The 20,793-nt window shown below is 37.3% G+C and overlaps 5 protein-coding genes across 5 annotated transcripts; 3 read left to right on the top strand and 2 right to left on the bottom strand.

Annotated features, from left to right (window-relative positions):
• The first annotated feature begins 612 nt into the window (after positions 1-612).
• LOC108855262 (delta-1-pyrroline-5-carboxylate synthase B-like) lies at positions 613-5,163 on the top strand. Its single transcript, XM_018629032.2, has 20 exons — positions 613-775; positions 996-1,067; positions 1,342-1,445; positions 1,559-1,661; positions 1,750-1,911; positions 1,975-2,252; positions 2,337-2,487; positions 2,568-2,732; positions 2,809-2,886; positions 2,969-3,058; positions 3,132-3,218; positions 3,304-3,390; positions 3,480-3,576; positions 3,658-3,761; positions 3,847-3,922; positions 4,077-4,227; positions 4,363-4,431; positions 4,523-4,589; positions 4,677-4,747; positions 4,845-5,163. Exons 1-20 carry the CDS (start codon positions 716-718, stop codon positions 4,951-4,953), a joined length of 2,181 nt encoding a protein of 726 aa, XP_018484534.1. The 5' UTR covers positions 613-715; the 3' UTR covers positions 4,954-5,163.
• On the bottom strand, positions 5,088-6,708 carry LOC108855260 (uncharacterized protein At2g39795, mitochondrial). Its single transcript, XM_018629030.2, has 3 exons — positions 6,414-6,708; positions 5,525-5,889; positions 5,088-5,451 (listed from the first exon to the last, which is right to left on the bottom strand). The coding sequence occupies exons 1-3, from the start codon at positions 6,645-6,647 to the stop codon at positions 5,292-5,294; spliced, it is 759 nt and encodes a 252-aa protein (XP_018484532.1). The 5' UTR covers positions 6,648-6,708; the 3' UTR covers positions 5,088-5,291.
• Positions 6,709-10,033: 3,325 nt separating this feature from the next.
• On the top strand, positions 10,034-10,533 carry LOC108853040 (uncharacterized). The gene has a single exon (XM_057007666.1). It carries the CDS (start codon positions 10,070-10,072, stop codon positions 10,313-10,315), a length of 246 nt encoding a protein of 81 aa, XP_056863646.1. The 5' UTR covers positions 10,034-10,069; the 3' UTR covers positions 10,316-10,533.
• A 5,306-nt stretch (positions 10,534-15,839) lies between these two features.
• LOC108851197 (uncharacterized) lies at positions 15,840-17,297 on the bottom strand. Its single transcript, XM_018624607.2, has one exon. It carries the CDS (start codon positions 17,295-17,297, stop codon positions 15,840-15,842), a length of 1,458 nt encoding a protein of 485 aa, XP_018480109.2.
• A 1,111-nt stretch (positions 17,298-18,408) lies between these two features.
• Positions 18,409-20,588, top strand: LOC108849001 (AT-hook motif nuclear-localized protein 15-like). Its single transcript, XM_018622490.2, has 2 exons — positions 18,409-18,677; positions 19,090-20,588. Exon 2 carries the CDS (start codon positions 19,266-19,268, stop codon positions 20,175-20,177), a length of 912 nt encoding a protein of 303 aa, XP_018477992.1. The 5' UTR covers positions 18,409-18,677; positions 19,090-19,265; the 3' UTR covers positions 20,178-20,588.
• The last annotated feature ends 205 nt before the right edge of the window (positions 20,589-20,793 follow it).

The raw sequence follows: 20,793 nt of genomic DNA, 5'->3' as shown, positions 1-20,793 counted from the left end.
CCGATATGTAATCTAATTGGATTTAAATTGTAATAGCTTCATAATTTGTAATCTTATAATCGAAATTTTAAAGTTCACTATTTTGCAATTTATGATAGTGAACTTTAAAATTATGACGTTTCTACAAAATTTTAAAGAGAAAATAATAGATATAAAATAACTAAGATTAATTATTGTATTATTTGGAAACATTGATAGTAGTATAAAAATATATTGTTTGGAAACACTGATAGTAGTATAAAGAAATAAATATATTGTTTGGAAACATTGATAGTAGTATAAAGAAATAAGTATATTGTTTGGAAACATGGATAGTAGTATAAAGAAAGGAACATAAAGTGATTTAATGTATGTTTAACTGTAAAGTATAAAAGTGTATTTAATTTAAAAACTTATAAAATAAATGTTAGGTCCAACATAATGTTTCTGTTTTAATAAGATAGATTAGTGAATTAATTACGTACCTTAATTTCTGAATATAAACTTGGTTAAGTATTCAATTATAAAAACTTGGGTATCATCACTTAATTAGTGAGAAAATACAAGGTTTTGTTTTTAACTATTTTTTTTCGCAATATTTGGTCGACGGCTCTTTAAAAACTCCCATTGGCTCCTTCCCACTTGATACTCCTTCTCACCGGATTACACCACATTCCTCTCCTCACGTCCGACCGAGTTGACTCGCTCTCTCTGTCTCTGGTTTCGATAAGCAGCAATGGCGGAGACCGATCGTTCCCGCGCTTTCACCAAGAACGTTAAGCGTATCGTTGTCAAGGTTCCCAAACTCTCTCTCTGTCTTTACGGGTTTGACTTTTATCGTCGTCCGATATGAATCTGGGCAAAATGTAGAAAACATTAAAAAAAAAATCTTCTTTTTTTTAATTGCAAAGATTGAAACTTTTTCTCTAAAGTTTTTGCCTTTTTGATCACAAACATGCGTCTTTGAGTGGGTTTATGAGTTAATTCAATTCTGTGAGTTTGTTATTGTGGGACAGGTTGGGACAGCAGTTGTTACTGGTAAAGATGGAAGATTGGCTCTTGGCCGCTTAGGTGCTATCTGCGAGCAGGTTTCTTGATTTTAAATTTAACATTCAATACACGTGTTCTTGATTAAGCTCTAATAGTGTTTTCAAGGACTTTTCCTGTGTATACTTGTATCTTTAGTCTTCTCTGCAAATCGGATTCAAACAAAATGATTTTTTTTTTCTTTCAAAAAATGGGTTTAAAAATCGGTCAAGACAGCATCTAAATATTAATTCTTTACAAGGCGCCTAACCACCGCCTAACGACTTCTTGATCATATCTTTAACTTGTTTTTTTGAAAAAAATGTTAATTGGCAGCTTGCGGAATTGAACTCGGAAGGATTTGAGGTCATTTTGGTGTCATCTGGTGCGGTTGGTCTTGGTCGTCAAAGGCTCCGATACAGACAATTAGTCAACAGCAGGTTCTTTTGGAAACATCCCTTAACTTTGCTTCTTGTGAACCAGCTCAATTTTTTCTTATTATTTGTTGTTCTGTTCTGAATCTTCTTGGTTTCTATTGGTTGGATGATTGCAGCTTTGCAGACCTTCAGAAGCCACAACATGAACTTGATGGGAAGGCTTGTGCTGCTGTTGGACAGAGCAGTCTCATGGCTTACTATGAGACTATGTTTGACCAGGTGATGTGATCTGACTTTCCTTCTTTTATTTTTTTCTTTTGATTGTTGGCTACCATTTTGAGTACTAATGGTGTTTTCTCTTGGGTAGATGGATGTGACGGTGGCTCAAATGCTGGTGACTGATAAGGATTTTAGAGATAAGGATTTCAGAAAGCAACTTAGTGAAACCGTCAAAGCCATGATGAAGATGAGGGTTATTCCTGTTTTCAACGAGAATGATGCTATTAGCACTCGTAAAGCCCCTTACAAGGTTTGTTCAACTTCTACTAAGCGTTACCAATTGTGACTGTACTGAATCTTTTAACCTATGCAGGATTCTACTGGTATATTCTGGGATAATGACAGTTTAGCTGCTCTACTCTCACTGGAGCTGAAAGCTGATCTTTTGATTCTTCTAAGTGATGTTGAGGGTCTTTACACTGGCCCTCCAAGCGATCCTAACTCAACGTTGATCCACACCTACATCAAAGAAAAACACCAGGAAGAGATCACGTTCGGCGAAAAGTCCAAATTAGGACGAGGGGGTATGACTGCAAAAGTTAAAGCTGCTGTTAGTGCAGCTTATGGTGGCATTCCTGTTATCATCACCAGGTAAAAAGACCCTTCGGTACTCATAATCTGAATCTAGAAGGGACTGATCAGTGATACTTTTCTTGTTTTTTGTTTGTTTTGAAGTGGCTTTGCAGCTGAGAATATAGCCAAAGTCCTTAATGGACTGCGTGTTGGAACTCTGTTCCACCAAGATGCTCATTTGTGGGCTCCGGTTGTAGATACTACTTCTCGTGAGATGGCAGTTGCTGCAAGGGAGAGTTCTAGAAAGCTTCAGGTAATGTTAATGTTAAGGCTTTGATGCAAGTGTGTGTTAATTCAGAGATTTGACCTTGTTTTGCAATTTTGCTTAAACAGGCCTTGTCGTCAGAAGATAGGAAAAACATTCTACTCGATATAGCCAACGCCCTTGAAGCTAATGAGAAAACAATTAAAGCTGAGAATGATTTAGATGTTGCTGCAGCACAACAAGCTGGATATGAAGAGTCCTTGGTAGCTCGCTTAGTTATGAAGCCTGGCAAGGTAAAGACTGTAATTCACTGTGTGATTAAATCTATGGCACCAGTTATTTACATTGTTTGTTTCTTGTGCTTGATAGATCTCAAGCCTTGCAGCTTCCATTCGCCAGCTAGCTGAAATGGATGATCCAATAGGCCGTGTTTTAGCAAAAACTGAGGTAATCTGAGGACGATAACATCTATCCTCAAACTAGGATTCAAATACATGGCATGAGTTCTTGACAATTTCTTGTGTAACAGATTGCAGATGGTCTTGTTTTAGAGAAGACTTCATCACCATTAGGTGTTCTTCTGATTGTTTTTGAGTCTCGACCTGATGCACTTGTTCAGGTATGTCGCTGGACATCATCGGCCTTTATGGTCTTTAGATGTAAAGACTGATTGCTATTAATGAACCAAACAGATAGCTTCACTTGCAATCCGAAGTGGAAATGGTCTTCTGCTGAAGGGTGGTAAAGAGGCTCGTCAATCAAATGCTATCTTACACAAGGTACATCGACCTCATATTCATAGATTATGTAGTCATCATCTTGATTCCCAGAATATGTGTGGCTAATTTGTGGGGAAAACTATAGGTGATCACTGATGCAATTCCGAAGACTGTTGGTGGTAAACTCATAGGACTTGTGACTTCGAGAGAGGAGATTCCTGATTTGCTCAAGGTATTAGATATATATGAATGACAGGTTACCTGAAGTGATTAGCTCTTTTTTACTTAATCTGGAACTTACCGTTTTTATTTATGCTACAGCTTGATGATGTTATTGATCTTGTGATCCCAAGAGGCAGCAACAAGCTTGTTTCTCAGATTAAAAACTCAACGAAAATCCCAGTGCTAGGGCATGCCGGTACGTTTTAGAACTTAACTAAAGTTTATATGTTGGATTGGGCCTAGAGAGAACACTTGCTTACGTATTTGGTTTTTGCAGATGGTATATGTCATGTATATGTTGACAAATCTTGTAATGTGGACATGGCAAAGCGCGTAGTTTCAGATGCAAAGTTAGACTATCCAGCAGCCTGTAACGCAATGGTTAGAGACTCTTCCCCTTTTTAAGTAATGTTCACTTAGTACTTCTTGTCTCACCTCGTCTTCTGTTTTTATCTCGTCCTAACAGGAAACCCTTCTCGTACATAAGGATCTAGAGGATAATGGTGTGCTCAAAGAGCTTATATATGCTCTGCAAGCCAATGGTAAGAATAGTAGTTTGCGAATACGTCTCAAAGTTGGTGTGGTTTATTGGATCTATCAAAATCATTTGTTTTAAAAACTATTAAGTAACTAAAAATAAGATAAGAAGATGGGTGTGTTTGTTTTTAACTTTGAAGTGTACGCATCAAATTGTAGGTGTCACTTTGTATGGTGGGCCAGGAGCAAGTGGTAAACTGAACATTCCGGAAACAAAATCATTTCATCACGAGTACAGTTCCAAGGCATGCACTGTTGAGATTGTAGAAGACGTACATGGTGCTATAGATCATATCCACAATCATGGAAGGTAAAAAAAAAATTAATGCTTAATCCAAGTTATTACATCACAAGGTCTTTCACAGAGGGCCTACTTTGCATGTTGTGCTGGAAAATAAGTGTGGTCACTTACTTTTTTTTGTCTTGTTTTGTCTCGTGAGAGCAGTGCACACACTGATTGCATAGTGACAGAAGATGGTGAAGTCGCAGAGATATTCCTCCGCCAAGTGGACAGGTAATAATAGCTTGTGTTGTTGGAACCTACAGTCCATAGAATGTTTGTGGTTGTATATATTGGAAACTAAACTCTTTTAACATTTTGACAGTGCTGCTGTTTTCCACAATGCAAGCACAAGATTCTGTGATGGTTTTAGATTTGGACTTGGTGCTGAGGTAAGAGAGAGAGAGAGAGATATTTAGTATAAAATTTATAAACAAATGAACAGAGAATTAGCTGATGTTGCTTGTTTTTATGTGTAGGTGGGGATAAGCACAAGCAGAATACACGCCCGTGGTCCAGTTGGAGTCGAAGGGTTATTGACAACCAGATGGTACTATTTGAATTTCTTTTATCTTTGCTCTGTTCGTTCATTGATCTCTTAAAAACTCTTTGTGGGGTTTGAATATTTGTGGTGGTGAATGGCGCAGGATAATGAGAGGACAAGGACAAGTTGTGGAGGCAGACAAAGGAGTTGCTTACACTCATAAAGACCTCCCTGTCTTAAAAAGGACGGAGGCAGTGGAGAATGGGTGTTAAGCTCTGCTAATGTCATGCTATACAGTTGTTTTTACTACTATGAGTGAAGTCTTTTTTTTTTTTCGTTTAATTAGGATTTAGTGTTCCTTGTGAACTTGCACCAACACAAGAAGAACCATCCACATGTTCTCTGATAATAGTAAAGTGTTTATCAGAAAGAAAAAACTCCTAATAAGCCAATGTAACATTCTGTTTTTACTTTTTTTATCATTTCTTTATGCAAAAGAAGATTAGAATGACTCAAATTCGAATTTCACTTTCAAAAGACGATTTAGATGTCAGTAGAACACAACTGAAACCATAAAAACTACTCTTCTTAGTGTGTCTTCAATCTTCACTCATTCTTGGATGAAGTTTTTGAGATTCTTCAACCATAGCAAGTACTCTCTGCTATCTTTCTTCATCATGTACTCATACATCAAATCCGTCACGCTTGGTTTGATTCCTCTGGCCTCGAGGAACTTGTGGAATGACTTGCGCATATTCTCATCCAACTCTCTGCAAAGCCAAAAAGAAAGGAAACTTGAGGTTGTTTTGTGCATCATAGTTAGTTATAAAAAATGTTACTGACTGAAAATCAGGTCCATCATATGCCAATTGTTCTTCTTCGGAGGAAGAAGACTTCTCTGGATGGTTCACAGACAAACCATCAATGACAATCTCATCAGGGAAAGCAGTGCAGCTAAACTCAAGGCTGAGACCACTCTTCTTAGTCACAGTGACAACTAGCGGAATGCTCGTCTCGTTAGCTTTCTCATTACGACCATCTTCATTGTCATCAACATCGTCTTCATGTTCGTCCATGGAACCAGGCATGCTTACTTCTACTCTAATCTGCTCTCCATTGTACTCTCTAGTCAACGTTACAGTCCTGTGACCAGGATTATCTTCAATCTTAAAAGGAAAGTCATCAGAACCTGGAGTCTCTTCTTCACCCTGGTGCATAAACAAACATATATTAATCATCCAAGGCTCTCAAAAGCTTAAATCAGAGAAACCCAATTCATGAAACCAATGCTTCGATCAAAAACTTGAAAACTTTATGCAACTTAATCAGACAAAAACCCAACCAATGATTTGATCAAAAAGTTCGAAACTTTATGAAACTTAAACCAAAACCCAGTTCGTGAAACCAATGCTATGATCAGAAAGTTGGAAACTTTATGGAACTTGATCAAACCCTAAGAACCCAATTCATGAAACCAAAGCTTTAATCAAAAAGTCTGAAACTTTATGGAAACTTGATCAAACCCTAAGAACCCAATTCATGAAACCAAATCTTTAATCAAAAAGTCTGAAACTTTATGGAACTTGATCAAACCCTAAAAACCCAATTCATGAAACCATCAGAAAGTCTGAAACTTTATGGACTTTAATCAAAACCCTAAACCCAAAAAATACTCTTCTAATCTAAGCTAATCTTTCGAGTAAGTTAAAATGAAATGGATGGTTGTGTTTACCAAATCGGCATCTTTGATTTCGGAGTCAATCACTTGGATAAGCGTTTGATCGGACTTTAATCGCTCATCAGTAGACGTCGTCGAATAGAGGAAGCTACGAGATACGAAAGGACGAAGCAGAGACGAGCGGTTGACGACGGCGACGGAAGAGATGGCCTGGGATCGAGCCACGCGACCACACAAACGAGAAGCTAAACGAGAAGCTGACCTGCGGATGCACAAAGCGAAAACCATGGCGGTTTGGAAATGGATTCTCTTCTCTTCTTCAGGGTTTTAGCACTAAGTGAGAAAACCTTGTTGTTTCCTTAGGGTTTAATACTACCCGTACCGGAACTTCTCTCCAAACCGGAAGTCAAATTTAATTTTCACAAACAAGACCGTCAATTTATTTATTGTGACAAAAAAAAACCTTCAATTTATATTCGGGTATTTTGTTCGGTTGGATCCCGATAGGGGTGTACAATCATATAAAACCGAAACTGAAATAAAGAAAGCGGTTTGGATTCAGTGATATTGAATGAATATTATTTTCAAGAAACCGTGGTATACGAATATGGTTTAGCATATAAATTAATCAAACTGAATAAATCGATCGGTTAAGATAAAGTAGTATAATTATATATAAATTATATAAGATAATTAAAAATATATACATAACTTTTTAATGTTATGATATTTATATTTAAATATGATTTTAATAATTATTATTTATTTTAATTTAAAAATTATGTTTTGTTTTTATCAAATTAAATAAAATATACTTCTACCTTTCTCTTAACAAATATATGTACTAATATATAGTTATATATAGTATTAGAGATTCTAATTTTTATTATTTTATTCTATAAAAAATTTTATAATTATTAATTTAACATGGGTACTAATTATTTTAAATACTAAAAGAAAAGAGAAAAAAAATAGGCCATTTATAAACCAAAATATCTTCATGTTATATAAAAACCGACTAATCATATAAAGTAAGATATATAAAATATTTTAAAAGATAAACAAATTTATGGTTTTTAGTGTAAAACAGAATAAACAAAAATTGACGATATATAAACCAAATCAAATCAACGTAAATATTAAGCATCGACATTAAGGGTTCCAACCGGGTTTCGATTTTATCCAATCGGATTTTGGTTTTTCGGATTTATCAAAATTAGCTCCATTCGGCTTATTTAAAAATTCGGTTCAGGACCGGTTCGGGTTCTATCAGGTACGGGTTGGGGTTAGTAAATCTTCAAAGAACCAAAACAACCCAATGTACTCGGGTTCAGATCCCAATCGATTTTTCGGTTTAAATATATCTAATTTTTACATATTTTGTAACCAAAACATAAGAAAATTTAGTTCTTCGGGTTTGAAATACCTAATTTGTAACTTTTTGTAACCAAAACATAAGTAAAATTGATTTAAAAATAAGAAATGAACATCATCTGTAATCATTCAAAATCAAACAAAAAAAAAACATATTTATTGTTAAAAAGAAAACCAAATAAATGAAAGCATAAAACGAAAACCACGTTCTCATGAAATTATAAACATTGTTTAATGAAAACAAAATATAAATCTAAATATTTCAAGATTCAATAGCCACCTTTAACCATCAACCTTCATGTAATAGAACCACCAACATTTCTGTAATAAATAAGTATTTTAAATATTCGAGAATTGAAATCATGTTTGGTACAAGATTTTCTGGGGTTTTGAATGTTCAGGTTCTATCGGATTTCCATTTAGATTCGGATTCGGTTCGGATAATACCTATAACTCGAAATACCATAAAACAAGATCCATTCGGTTTTTATATCGGATTCGGATCGATTTGAATTCATTTTTATCAGATTGGATTCGGTTCAGATTTTCGGATTCAATTTGTTTACTAAATATGATGTTAATATGGTAGTTATTTTATATAAACCGAAATAGAAAAAACCGAAAAACTAAACCTATATCCGAATTGAACACGCATATAACTGGGATAGTTCGAATAATAACCGCAAAAGTCGATCTAGAGAAGTTCATATGATATCCAAAAATCTTAGATTTAATTTCAGTTTGGTTCTGATTTTTTCGTATAGGTAACATTGAATAAACACTAAATAATTCAAAATAAAAACATTAGGTGGTTTATATTATTGGAAATTTAAAAATATTCGAATGATTTTAGAATAATTCAAATAATTTCAAATAGTACAGCTTTTAATATTTTGGATATTAAAAAAAATATAGATATTTAATTATTTTAAATTTGAATATATTTAACTATTTAAAACTCTCTGAATATATCATTGACGCCCTCACATTTGAAACTGTGAATTAAAACATATTCTTGGCACTGTAGCAGTTAAAACATATTCTTGGCACTAGATCTCATCCGTTTCTGTTTCCAGTTCAACCAATGAACTTCGTGCCTATCCACAAAAGTAAGTTACAAACTCAGTCGTGTCATCTACTTATACTGAGTAGGTTTGTTACTGTTTTGTTTTCAGAGTGGATTCAAACACTCATCTTCACTTATCAAATTCATCCTCCATGTAAAAAACAGAACATGCAAAAATCTCACTTAAAGAAGATTTCAAATACAGTATAACCTCTTTAAATTAATAATCGATAGATTAATATCTCTATAAATTAATATAATTTTATAGTCCCAAATTGAGTTTTTGGTTCAATTAGTATCTCGATAAATTAATAATCTCTATAAATTAATAAAAATATAGTTTTGGTGTAGTCCCAACATTATTAATTTATAGAGGTTTGACTGTAATCTTCAAAATTTTATTAACTTCATGGTTTTCTATATCCGAAGTTAACAATAAAGTTATTAACTTCAAGATAGACAAAGTAATATTTGTCTATCTTGATTAGTTTTATTGGGAACTATAACAAAGTTGTTGGGTTTTAGTGAAATATGTGAGCAATATATATCTCTGGAATGTATCATGGGATGCATATGTAAACCAAGTAAAGAGTGCATTATTCTATGAGGCACATTTTATCTTTTTCTTTCATCGTAAGACACTTTCTAATTGGGAGGCACTTTCTGAAAAAATAAGAGAGATTGTAGACTCTTTTGCCCTTATCGAAGTGAAACGGTTTAGTTAAAAAAATCTAAGGTCGTAAGGGGTTAGAGTTTAGTTAGCTTTTAGGTTTCTATAAAGGCCACAAGATCATAAAGTCACAGATTAATCTGACGGTTCAAATTAAAATAGACAATATAGCAATTACTTTTTAAAAAAATTTACCCTATCATCTTTGGATGAGTACGTGGACCAAACCTCATACTTGAAATGTCGTTTCTTTTTATATTTCTCAATATAGGTTTCCCTCTAGAAAGCGTTTCTAGAAACGATACTGGCTAATGATAAACAAGGAAGGAGAATGGAGAGTTTGTTCAAACTTATAACACCGTACGTGCAAGTGATCAGACTCTTCCAAGTAATCCAATAGTAATGTGTACAATCCACATAATCATGCGTTTAGCAACGCAAATGAAGAAGGTAAACAAACCAATTCGTGTGACAAAATTCACACGTTAAGTGTGTAAACCATCACTTCCAACATCCCTATATAGTCCTTTGAAGAGCATTAACGTAACACATGCACATTGGTACATCAGAATCAATTAGCAAAACATAATAAGTAAGAGGATGGATGTCAGAAATCGCAAGAACGATGAAGTAAGTGTGTTTCAGATGCCTCTTCACTACCCGAGATACTCTAAAGAAGATTACCAAGGCATGCCAGAATGGAAACTCGACAGGGTTTTAGCAGATTATGGTTTGTCTACTTATGGAGACTTGGCTCACAAGCGAGAGTTTGCTATTGGAGCTTTCCTTTGGATTTCAACTCACAATTCAAAGCTTTATCAAGACAAGTCATCAACTACAAACTGAAGGAAGAAACAAAATCATCTATTTCATAATGTTTTGAAAAGCACTAAGGTTATGCTAGGCTACGATAAATGATGTTGAGTAATAAAGACACATGTAAATCAGGAGTTTCTTATTCAATATTATGCAAGCAGTTAAAACAAGGGTCAGATAAAGTGAAATGGTATTGTACTGCCTATGGTAAAAAGAAATTTAGATTTGATCGAGTGTTTCTGTTAAAATCTGGTTAAACGCTAGTGTGTAGTCTTCAAAGTAGTACTAGTTTTCTCTCCCTCGTCATCTTTTAAATTATTTTCTGTATTTCATTAAAAGGGTGACAACTTATATTGGGTCTGAGACTTTGACGCCACCCAAAACCCAAGGCCTGAGAAGCAAAATATTGTCCACACCCCACCAGTACAATGAATTCAGAAACCATGATATGTGAAATAGGGCTGAGAGCACCCGCAGTGGAAAGATACCTCATAAAATTTCTCACTTTTATAAAAGGGAAAAAAAACGTCTTCGGCAGAGAGACTTCGTCCAGCTCATAAGAGATTCATGTGCCACATATCACTTTTTTTTTGCCTTCTGAATAATATTATTACTCCTAAAAGAGAGTATCAAGTTCAAACATACATCTCCTCATCGCCTACTCAACTAAGCTACACTCTCTTAACAATTGATCACCTCACAGATATACAATTGTTAAAACAAAAGAAAGGGATCAGAGGCCTCGGCTTTCATTAACAAAGAATTCAAAGAGCCAAGAGGGATGGCCACTAGAGGTGGACACTTTATCCGATATCCGAAGTAGCACCCGAGCCCGACCCGAAAAACCCGAACCGAAATCCGAACCGAAGTAGTAAAATACCCGAACGGGTATTAAGTTAGGAGAGATTGGATATCCGAACCCGAACGGGTAATACCCGAACCTGAATAGATATCCGAAAATAACCGAACATGTGTATACTTACCCTTATATTTCCAATTTACATCTCTTATTTTATTTAAAATATTTATATTGATGTTAGTCATACTTTAAAATCATATAGTATATATATATATATAATTATGGAGAAAATAATTTGATATTCATTTAAAATGAATGTTAAACTTTTTATTTCATGTATTAACCAAAGTTACATCCAAAGTTTAAAAACAATAGCCAAATTACTATTTTTATTTTGGAAATGTTATCTCCAAATCTATTAAACATTCAATCTATAAAAAGAAAAAAAAAATCAGTTAAGTAAAATCTATATTTTTAAATATAAAAAACTTTAAAAAAGAAAATTTTATTTTTATTTCTTTATAAATCTAAATATCCGAACCCGATCCGAAATAACCGAACCCGAACTAAAAATACCCGAACCCGATCCGAAGTTCAGAAATACCCGAACGGGTATTATATTCCTATACCGAAATACCCGAAAATCCCAAATATCCGACCCGAACCCGAACACCCACCCCTAATGGCCACTGGCTACATATGAATTGAGTCTCTTTTGACGAGTGACACTTTGAGCAATGAATGTCGCACCTCTATTCTCCTCTCTTCCAGCCCAACGAAGTTTAACTTCACCTATTCCTTCCAAGAGTTTGCTTACTTCTCCAACCTGGAAGTCTAACACTGGCCAGAGATGTGGCTTGCGAAGCGCTAGCATTAACTCTTTGAAATCACCAGCAATAATCGCTTTGTTATAGTGTAAGCTGGTCATGCTCTCCACAGCCCATGACAACGTAGTAAAACGAGCCTCCTCCAAGGAGCTAATGTTAGAGAAAGCTCTTCTGCTGTGAATCACCACTACGCCTCGATGGTTTCTTACGACCCACGCTACTCCCAACAGTTTTGTCTTTTTATCCAGCTCGAAGACTACGTTGCAGATTAACCAATCCTGCTCAGGAGGTTTCCATTTTCGCTTACCCTTCTCCTCTTTCACTGCCTTCACTTGAATCACTTTTTCTTCCACCAGTTGGGCAAGAAACCATTCATCTGCTTCTTCCTTTGCCTTTCTATGAATTTCTTCTGATTCCCATCGAACACCTTTGAAGATTAATTCATTCCTGCATTTCCATAAAGTCCACAAGATCCAAGGCCAGGATCTCCTGTTCTCTGCTTCCTCATCGTTCCGCAAGGGAGAGCTGCAAAGGTAATTGATGTTGGAGAACATACTTCCTTCAGAAAATGTCCACTCCGGTTGAGCAATACCTGCCAAAGCCCACACCTGTCTAGCAGGATCACAAGCAAACAGAAGGTGAAAAATTGATTCTCCTTCCAGTTCACACACTTGACATCTCTCATCCAGCTTTAATCATTTCTTGCCTATCAAGTCTGCCACAGGAAGCGCCTCATTTAGAGATTTCCTGATGAAATTCTGATCTTAGGGGCATTTTTGATTTTCCAAATCTTTTCTTTGACAGGATTTGTCGACGGTTGCGATAAAACCTCAGCATGATCTTTGTTGATTTTCAGTTCTCTTGCCAATCAGTAAGCTGATCTAACTGAGAAGTTCCCACTTCTTGTATGTTTCCATAAGTAGGAATCCTATTTTAGAATCACCGGATGTTTTGACCTGATCAGTTGGATATCCTCCGGTACAAAGATTTCCTGTAAAGCTAACGGGTCCCAAGTACGTGATCTTTCATCAATCAAACTGCTGGCCCTAAGATCAACCTCAAACGTCACATTCTTAATTCAAGGAGCACGAGGTCCAAGCACTGGATCATCTACCCATTTATCTAACCATACTCTTGTGTTATTCCCATCGCCAACTTTCCATTTCAGCCCTCTCTGGAGAAGTTCCCTTCCATGAATTATACTTCTCCAGACGAAAGATGGTCTACTTCCAATGAGAGCATCTGTGAAGTCTGAGTGGAGGTAGTATTTGCTTTTCATAAATTTTGCCAAGATAGAATCTGTCTGAGACAACAATTTCCACCCTTGCTTGGCCAGCAAGGCTTGGTTAAAGCAATCCAAGTCCTTGAAGCCGATTCCCCCCAAAGTCTTCGGTAGACACAACTTGTCCCATGACATCCAATGTATCTTGTTCACATGCTGATCTGAGTTATACCAATAATTAGCCATCATGCTTTCCAACTTGTTTATGATCGTTTTAGGAACCTTGAGACAAGACATAGCAAACACAAGGATCGCCGAGGCTGTAGACTTAATCAAGATCTCTTTTCTCCCTTGTGAGAGCTTTCTAAGGAACCAGCTATCAAAGCGGCATTGCGATCGGTCTTTAAGGTACGAGAGAATCTCTACCTTAGATCCCGAAAAACACTCTGGCAAGCCCAAATATTTGCTTGATCCTCCTTCATTGAAAATGCCTAAGACATCCTGAATCTTCTCTTTATCCTCTTTCAGCAAGGAACCGCCGAAAGTAACCGCAGATTTCTGAAGGGTGATGCACTGTCCCGTCGCTTCTCCTAGAAGTCCAGTATCTTTTTCAGGTTTTTGCACTGAGTGATCGATGCTTGACAGAGGAATAAGCTACCGTCGGCAAACAATAAGTGTGAGACTGATGGCCCTTCTGATGAGAAACTCATCCCTGTAATGATTCCATTTCTTTCAGCGACATCTAGCATGTGGGAGAGCCCTTCCGTGCACATGACAAAGAGAAAGGGTGAAAGTGGATCTCCTTGTCTCAGTCCTCGCTTTGGAGATATCAACCCAAAATGTTGGTCGTTAATAAGAACCGCAAAGGAAGCTGTCGTGACGCACATCATCACCCAACTGATCCACACCTTGTCAAATCCCATCGCAGCTAACAAGGTTCGTAGATAACTCCATTATACACCCATCATAAGCTTTGGACATATCAGTTTTGACTGCTATGTACTCTGCTGAGATCCGTGGATGTGTCTTGAGCGAGTGGATTGCTTCATGAGCCATTATTATGTTGTCTTGAATGAGTCTCTCACTGACGAAAGCCGATTGATTAACCGATACCAGTTCACAAAGGAAGGGCTGAAGTCTTTTGACCAGAATTTTAGACACTACCTTGTATAGAACCAAACAGAGACTGATAGGACGCAGGTCAGTCATGTTTTCAGGGTTCGGTATCTTTGGTATCAAGCAAAGATAGGTAAAATTCCAATTAGTGGGGAGGTAGCCATTCTGAAACACCTCCATCACCTCTAGAGAAACAGAGTCCCCAACCACATGCCAGAACTTCTGAAAGAATAATCCCGTCATACCGTCAGGTCCCGGAGCACTTTCAGGTTTTATTGAAAAAACCGCCTCTCGGATCTCCTCTCTTGTAATGTTAGCCGTGAGGCATTTGTTCATCAAGGGAGTGACTTTTGGTATCATGCTCTGTAGTACTGGTTCATAAGAAGGAGGATTTGACGACGAGAAGAGGGAGGAGAAATAATCAATGGCCACTTCAGCCTTTGCTGCATCTGTTCACTGATCAACGCCAAATTTATCTTTCAGCTTCAGCAACCTATTTTTCAATCTAGTTGCTTTAACCGAGAGATGAAAGAACTTGGAGTTACGATCTCTTAGCTTTAACCATTTTTCTCTGCTTTTTTGCCTCCAGTACATCTCTTCCTCTCTGTACGCTAGCATCAGTTTTTTTTTTCAGGTTAGTTATGACAAACCAGCAAGGATAGGGCTTAGATTGGAAGTACTCCAGCCTCTCATGAAGCTGGTTAATCTTGTTGTTTGCATTCAGCATTTTCCTTCGTTTCCAGTTACTCATAACCTTTCTGCACTTTCTGATCTTTATGGCCACTGATCCTACCGACTTTTCATTCCTCCATGCCATTTCCACTTCTTTTGTTGCCTCAGGATGATGAAGCAGCCGTCGATCAAATCTGAACTGTCCTCTGTGACTATCGGAATTGGCTCTTAAACTGACAAGGACCGGTCTATGATCTGAACCTCTTTTCTCAAGAAAGGTTTGGTTTGATTCAGGGAATCTTGTTCCCCACTCTTGGTTGCCAAAACATCTATCAAGACAGCATTGAATATGCTTCTTCCATCGAGTCCCTGCCCAAGTAAATCGATTGCCTTTACTGCTCAGCTCTTCCATTTTGCACAATTCCAACATCTCAGTAAAAGGCTTGAAAGAAGCCTCTGATCTTTTTGGTCCACCTATCTTTTTTTCATTATTCAAGATTTCGTTGAAATCCCCTACCATACACCATGGCTCAGTTCTTGATCTTCCTAGTCTCATCAAGCGCTCCCACACCACACTTCTACCATCGGATGCAGGCTCACCGTAAACGCAAGTTAATAAAAAGGAAGAATCTCCAAATCTTACAAAACAGTCAACAATGTTTTTATCCGAAGTTTTGATACATAAGTTGACATTTTTCTTCCACAAAATAGCTAAACCACCACTGTATCCAACTGGATTCACAGTGTGTACATGCTCATAACCGAGCCAAACTTTAAGATCTACTACTACATTCCGACATTTTTTGGTTTCCATAAGAAATAAAATTTCGGGGAATTGGTATTGACGCAACTCCTGCAGTCTTTGAATCGTCAAGCCTTGAGGCCGCCTCAAGCCTTGACAATTCCAACTTAAAATGCTCATTGGGGTGGGGACAATTCCTCATCCGGGATCGCCTTGATGCAAGCCGCCTTGCTGGTTGGTTTTATCTCTTCTTCATCTGCAGAACACTTCCTTTTTTTGCACCCCATAGCTTGCTTCCCTTCTCTTTTCTCTTCTGACTCCATTTCTTTTCCCCTCAGGTCGCCTCTTGTTTTCGGATGTCTCATTGATTTTAGAGGTCTCCTTCTAGGGGCTGGCCTTTTCTTAACTATCCCGGAAGAGCAGAGAGCAGTTTTACCTGCTGTGAACACCGTTGGATAGTTAGAAGAAGGAACAGCAGAATTCCCTACACTGTCTGTGTCATCTTGGAGGAGAAGTAATGTCGGAGCTGATCTTCGCGCCAAGCTGGAGTGAGCCTTAAAAGAGGCTGTCATGAGCTTGTTGGGGTTGCTTTGAACACTTTGAGCATCTGGCGCTCCCCCACTATCTTGATAGTCAAAGACAATGCCCTTTCCTCTGTTTAAATCGGTCGTAAACAGAGGAGGAGCCTCAAGTCTCAGAGCCAGTCTATGTGTCAAGTTCCCATTTTCAGCAAGTTTAACTGATCGTTGGACCTTGTCGACTTTCACACCATAGCTTTCCCCTGTATCAGCTCTTAGATACCTTCTCATCTCGTCTAGCACTTCTTCTGCTATTTTCATTCGACCTGAGCCCGGGTCCATACCTACTTGTTCCTCTTCTAGCACTCCAAACAACGGGTCATCCGAGCTTATGAGCACTTTCTTCTTCTCCAAGTTAGCTACTGCAACCTCCCTTCTTTCTTTCGCTTCTTGTTGTCTTTTCCTGACGTTAAGAGGGCAGTAATCCTTCTCATGGTTGAGGCGCTGACAAGTGAAGCATCGTTTCTGAATTTTTTCGTAGTTGAAACGAATCGTAGCAGCTACATCTCTCAACGTAATGACTCGAGACGTTTTCAAAGGGTTGGCTACGTTGAACTTCACCAAAACCCTAATGAAGTCTTGGGTGATAGGTTTCGACGGATCGAAGGCTACCAGCAATGTTTTCCCCACCAAATCCCCCATGGCCGTCAAAGCTTCTTTGGTGTAGCAGTTCACCGGAATGTCCCTAATCTGGACCCACACCGGCACGTACTGGAGGTAATCCTCCGGAGGGTTTTCCACCCATCTCTCAACCACGATGACCCATTCTTCAAAGGTCTGAACTCCTCTTTCAAGAACATCTAGCAGGTCATGTTCATTGTTAAAAATGAACTGAAATCGTTCTGGCGAAAGAGCTATCCCACGAACTATGCCCTCTTTTTGCCACTTCCTCGGCATCCTCCTGATCAAGTTTGGTATTTTCTGACGATCTGGGTTCAGTAATCTCCCCATCAAACTAAGCTTGTTTTCCTCTGCAGAACTGAACTCAGGGAGGTCAGGCATGGCAAAAGGAACTTCTTTTTCATCTAGGGAAAGAGCCATTAAGACTTTATCCATTGCTAGCGACATGATTAATGCTCTTCAACAGTAACAAAACTCACAATAAATTTTTCTCACTCTGTTTCCTAGCTTAATGAACGACGAACAGTAAGAAAAACATATGAGATATGTAATAAAGAAGCCAAGTTACACTCAAAACCCAAAATAAGTTTGACAATTTTGTCTAGAAAAGTGTTTAAGACAGTTAAGTCACTAGAACCAATGAGACTTTCTCCTAATAACCACTGGAGAATAAACTTAAGCCCACTAAAGGGTGACTTTTTTGAGAGAATTTTATCTCTCTACTTTATCTCTTTGATTGTATTTCTATATAATTTGGGAGATTACTGTGTGCCACATAGCACTTTATGAATGGTTTTAATTATTATTTATTTTAATTTTAATTACACAGTAAAACTATATTAATATTAAACTCATGAAGTACATTAAGAAATTGTTCCACTAATGCTCTGATACTCTTTTGGGACCAGTCTTAATTTGGGCCATAGCTATATATCAATTTCTAAAATATTATCAGTAATAACAGTGTAACACGTACTCCAATTATTTTTTAATTTGATAATTAGTTCTTCCAATAAGAGTACACCGTGCAGTATTATTTCTCTTTCATTTTCTTTATGATTCAACATTTTGATATTTTCTACAAAGTTTTATTCATATCAGGTTCAAAACTTATTCAACGTATCCATGAAAGTAATTTAACAGTTTTCTATATAACATTCACAATAACTAATCTTAATTAAAGAATATTTTATAATTAAGATAAATGAAATTAATAAAATAAGAAAAAAACTATTACAATTGAAAAGTATATTCATGAAAACTTCAATGTGATTATCTCATTTTTATTTTTATTTTAAATTTATCCTATAAATGTTATAATAATGAAAGTACAGTATAATTCAAGCTCAAGTCAACTTGTTCTCCTTTTCTACAGCTGATTTTTCACTATCAAACCAGAAAACTTGACCAAATATAGATCTAAAAATTGACAATTGAAGCGAGGGGTAATACAGAAATTTCAAAACGGGTCCACAAAAGTGAGCTAATCCAGGGCTAGTTGAGATAGAGAGAAGAGACAGGGCGTGTCTAGAGAAGGTCGCTCAGACTTTTGCACGAACACCTAAAAGTTCAATGGTCCAAAAGGACGGCTCTGGTCTAGAGATAGATAAAGAGAGGACCGCTTCAGAGAACGTTATCACGAAATATCAAATCACCAATTCATCATCCACCACCAGAAAATCCTTATCATACGCCTCTATGCCATTAAGTCCTTTTATCGTACGCATACGCCAGTATTCTCCAAAGTACAAAATAGACAGAGACAGTTAAAGATTTCTTTCAAGTACAAAGCTTTGTCTGAAAACAAATCTTAAGGTCTCTCTCTCTAGATTAGAAATTTTCACCTTTTTTTCTTCTCATTTAATTTAATTTATTTTTTCTTAGCTTATTTTTAATCAATCACATAAAGTTTCATTTTTAATTTGATTGCAAAATAAAGTTAAGATTTTTATGTTTTTTTTTTTAAGTTTCTGGGCTTTCGTTATGTGATTTTTGCTGATAGTAAAATTTCACTATTTTTCTTCTCCTTCAACCTAATGTTTTTTTTTCCAGTGGCTTCTTTTTAATCAGTCACATAAAGTTTCATATTTAAAAAGGATTCGATTGGAAAATAAAGTTCAGATTTTTATATTTGGGGTTTCTATTTGGTGATAGTTTTTAGGGTTTGTTTTTCCTTTTTTTTTCTTGCTAATTCTAGATCTGATTATCTTCTTCCTTTTTTCTTCAGGTATATGATAAAAAAGGAATGCTGTCCCATGACTTCTGTGTCTGCTTCATGCAACATGTTGGTTTAGATTTGGTTACAAAAGATGTAATCTAAACTTTAGGATAAGGTTTTCAGATTTTTATCTTCCCCCTTTTGTAATAGTTTTTGTCAGAGAGCAGGAAAAAAAAGTAAAATCAATGGCGAACCCTTGGTGGGTAGGTAACGTTGCTATGGGAGGAGTGGAGAGTCCAGTAACGTCATCAGCTCCGTCTTTGCACCACAGAAGCAACAACCCAAGCATGCCCCGGTCGGATCCAAGATTGGACCATGACTTCACCAACAACAGTGGAAGCCCTAACACTCAGACTCAGACACAGAACAGCCAAGAGGAACATAACAGCCGAGACGAGGTACTTGCTATTGAACCCGGATCTGGATCCGGGTCTACGGGTCGACGTCCGAGAGGTAGACCTCCAGGTTCCAAGAACAAACCGAAGAGCCCAGTGGTTGTCTCCAAAGAAAGCCCCAACTCGCTGCAAAGCCATGTCCTCGAGATCGCCTCGGGAGCTGACGTGGCGGAAGCCCTAAACGCCTTTTCTCGTAGACGCGGAAGAGGCGTTTCTGTTCTGAGCGGTAGCGGTTTGGTCACTAATGTTACACTGCGCCAGCCTGCTGTATCTGGAGGAGTTGTGTCTCTTCGTGGTCAGTTTGAGATCTTGTCTATGTGCGGTGCTTTTCTTCCGACCTCTGGCTCTCCTGCTGCAGCCGCGGGTTTAACTATTTTCTTAGCTGGAGCTCAGGGTCAAGTCCTGGGAGGTGGAGTCGCTGGACCGCTTATTGCTTCTGGACCGGTCATTGTTATAGCTGCTACGTTTTCTAATGCTACTTTCGAGAGGTTACCTATTGAAGATGAGCAACAGCAACCGCAACTAGAAGAAGCTAAGAAGGAGAAAGAGAAAGATGATAATGAGGGTGGGAATGATGGTAACGAAGGGTCCATGCAGCCGATGTATAATATGCCTCCTGGTTTTATGCCAAATGGTCAACAGATGGCTCAACACGACGTGTATTGGGGTGCTCCACCGCCTCGTGCTCCTCCTTCATATTGATATAATTAGATAGGTGATGGTTGCAACGTGTTCTTTTTAGCTGGGATGATTATGTTTCCATCTGTTGAAATTATTTAGGGGTGGTTAGACTTTTGTTTATTAAGCTCGGATGATGTCTAGCTAGTGTTTGTTTGTCTGTTTGTTTATGGCGGTGATTACTAGTTTTTCTGACTGGTCTCGGATTAGCTTTTTTTATGAATGTTAACTGATCATAGCGTTGATGTTCTTCTCTTTATGAAGTTTGATAGACCTGAGCAAAGTCTTTTATCAGAAATGGTGTGTGTGTTTCTAGTTTCTACATTGAAAACGTTATATCATTCCTTTCTTAATGTCGGTAAGTGTGATTCTTATTGATCTTTAAGTCCTTGTAAGCGTTTGGAGCATTGTTTGAGTCAATTTCTTAGATCTTTACTTTTCAAACTGTTACTTGTTGAGGCTGGTTAGTTTAGTTAGGGTGCATTGTTCTATTATTATGTTCTCCTTGAGTTTGTTATTCGGTGATGCGTCATCAAGGGAGGGGTTTACTTTAAAAGTAGATATGTGGATTTGGGGAGTTCATATATACTTCATTTTTTCAATATCAAGGGAGGGGTTTTATGTTGTTTAAGATCGAGGA

The sequence above is a fragment of the Raphanus sativus genome, chromosome 4 (genome assembly GCF_000801105.2).
Source record: "Raphanus sativus cultivar WK10039 chromosome 4, ASM80110v3, whole genome shotgun sequence".
Taxonomy (NCBI): Eukaryota; Viridiplantae; Streptophyta; class Magnoliopsida; order Brassicales; family Brassicaceae; genus Raphanus; species Raphanus sativus.
Note: the sequence above shows the minus strand (reverse complement) of the source record. Positions and strands in the feature narration are given on the sequence as shown.

Coding starts and splice junctions, on each gene's coding strand:
- LOC108851197 (XM_018624607.2), bottom strand. CDS start 17,297: ATGGATAAAGTCTTAATGGCTCTTTCCCTAGATGAAAAAGAAGTTCCT.
- LOC108855262 (XM_018629032.2), top strand. CDS start 716: ATGGCGGAGACCGATCGTTCCCGCGCTTTCACCAAGAACGTTAAGCGT. Junction 2,733..2,808: donor TAGTTATGAAGCCTGGCAAG/GTAAAGACTGTA, acceptor TGTGCTTGATAG/ATCTCAAGCCTTGCAGCTTC. Junction 3,059..3,131: donor GACCTGATGCACTTGTTCAG/GTATGTCGCTGG, acceptor TGAACCAAACAG/ATAGCTTCACTTGCAATCCG.
- LOC108855260 (XM_018629030.2), bottom strand. CDS start 6,647: ATGGTTTTCGCTTTGTGCATCCGCAGGTCAGCTTCTCGTTTAGCTTCT. Junction 5,890..6,413: donor AAATCAAAGATGCCGATTTG/GTAAACACAACC, acceptor TTTATGCACCAG/GGTGAAGAAGAGACTCCAGG. Junction 5,452..5,524: donor TATGATGGACCTGATTTTCA/GTCAGTAACATT, acceptor TTGGCTTTGCAG/AGAGTTGGATGAGAATATGC.
- LOC108849001 (XM_018622490.2), top strand. CDS start 19,266: ATGGCGAACCCTTGGTGGGTAGGTAACGTTGCTATGGGAGGAGTGGAG.
- LOC108853040 (XM_057007666.1), top strand. CDS start 10,070: ATGGATGTCAGAAATCGCAAGAACGATGAAGTAAGTGTGTTTCAGATG.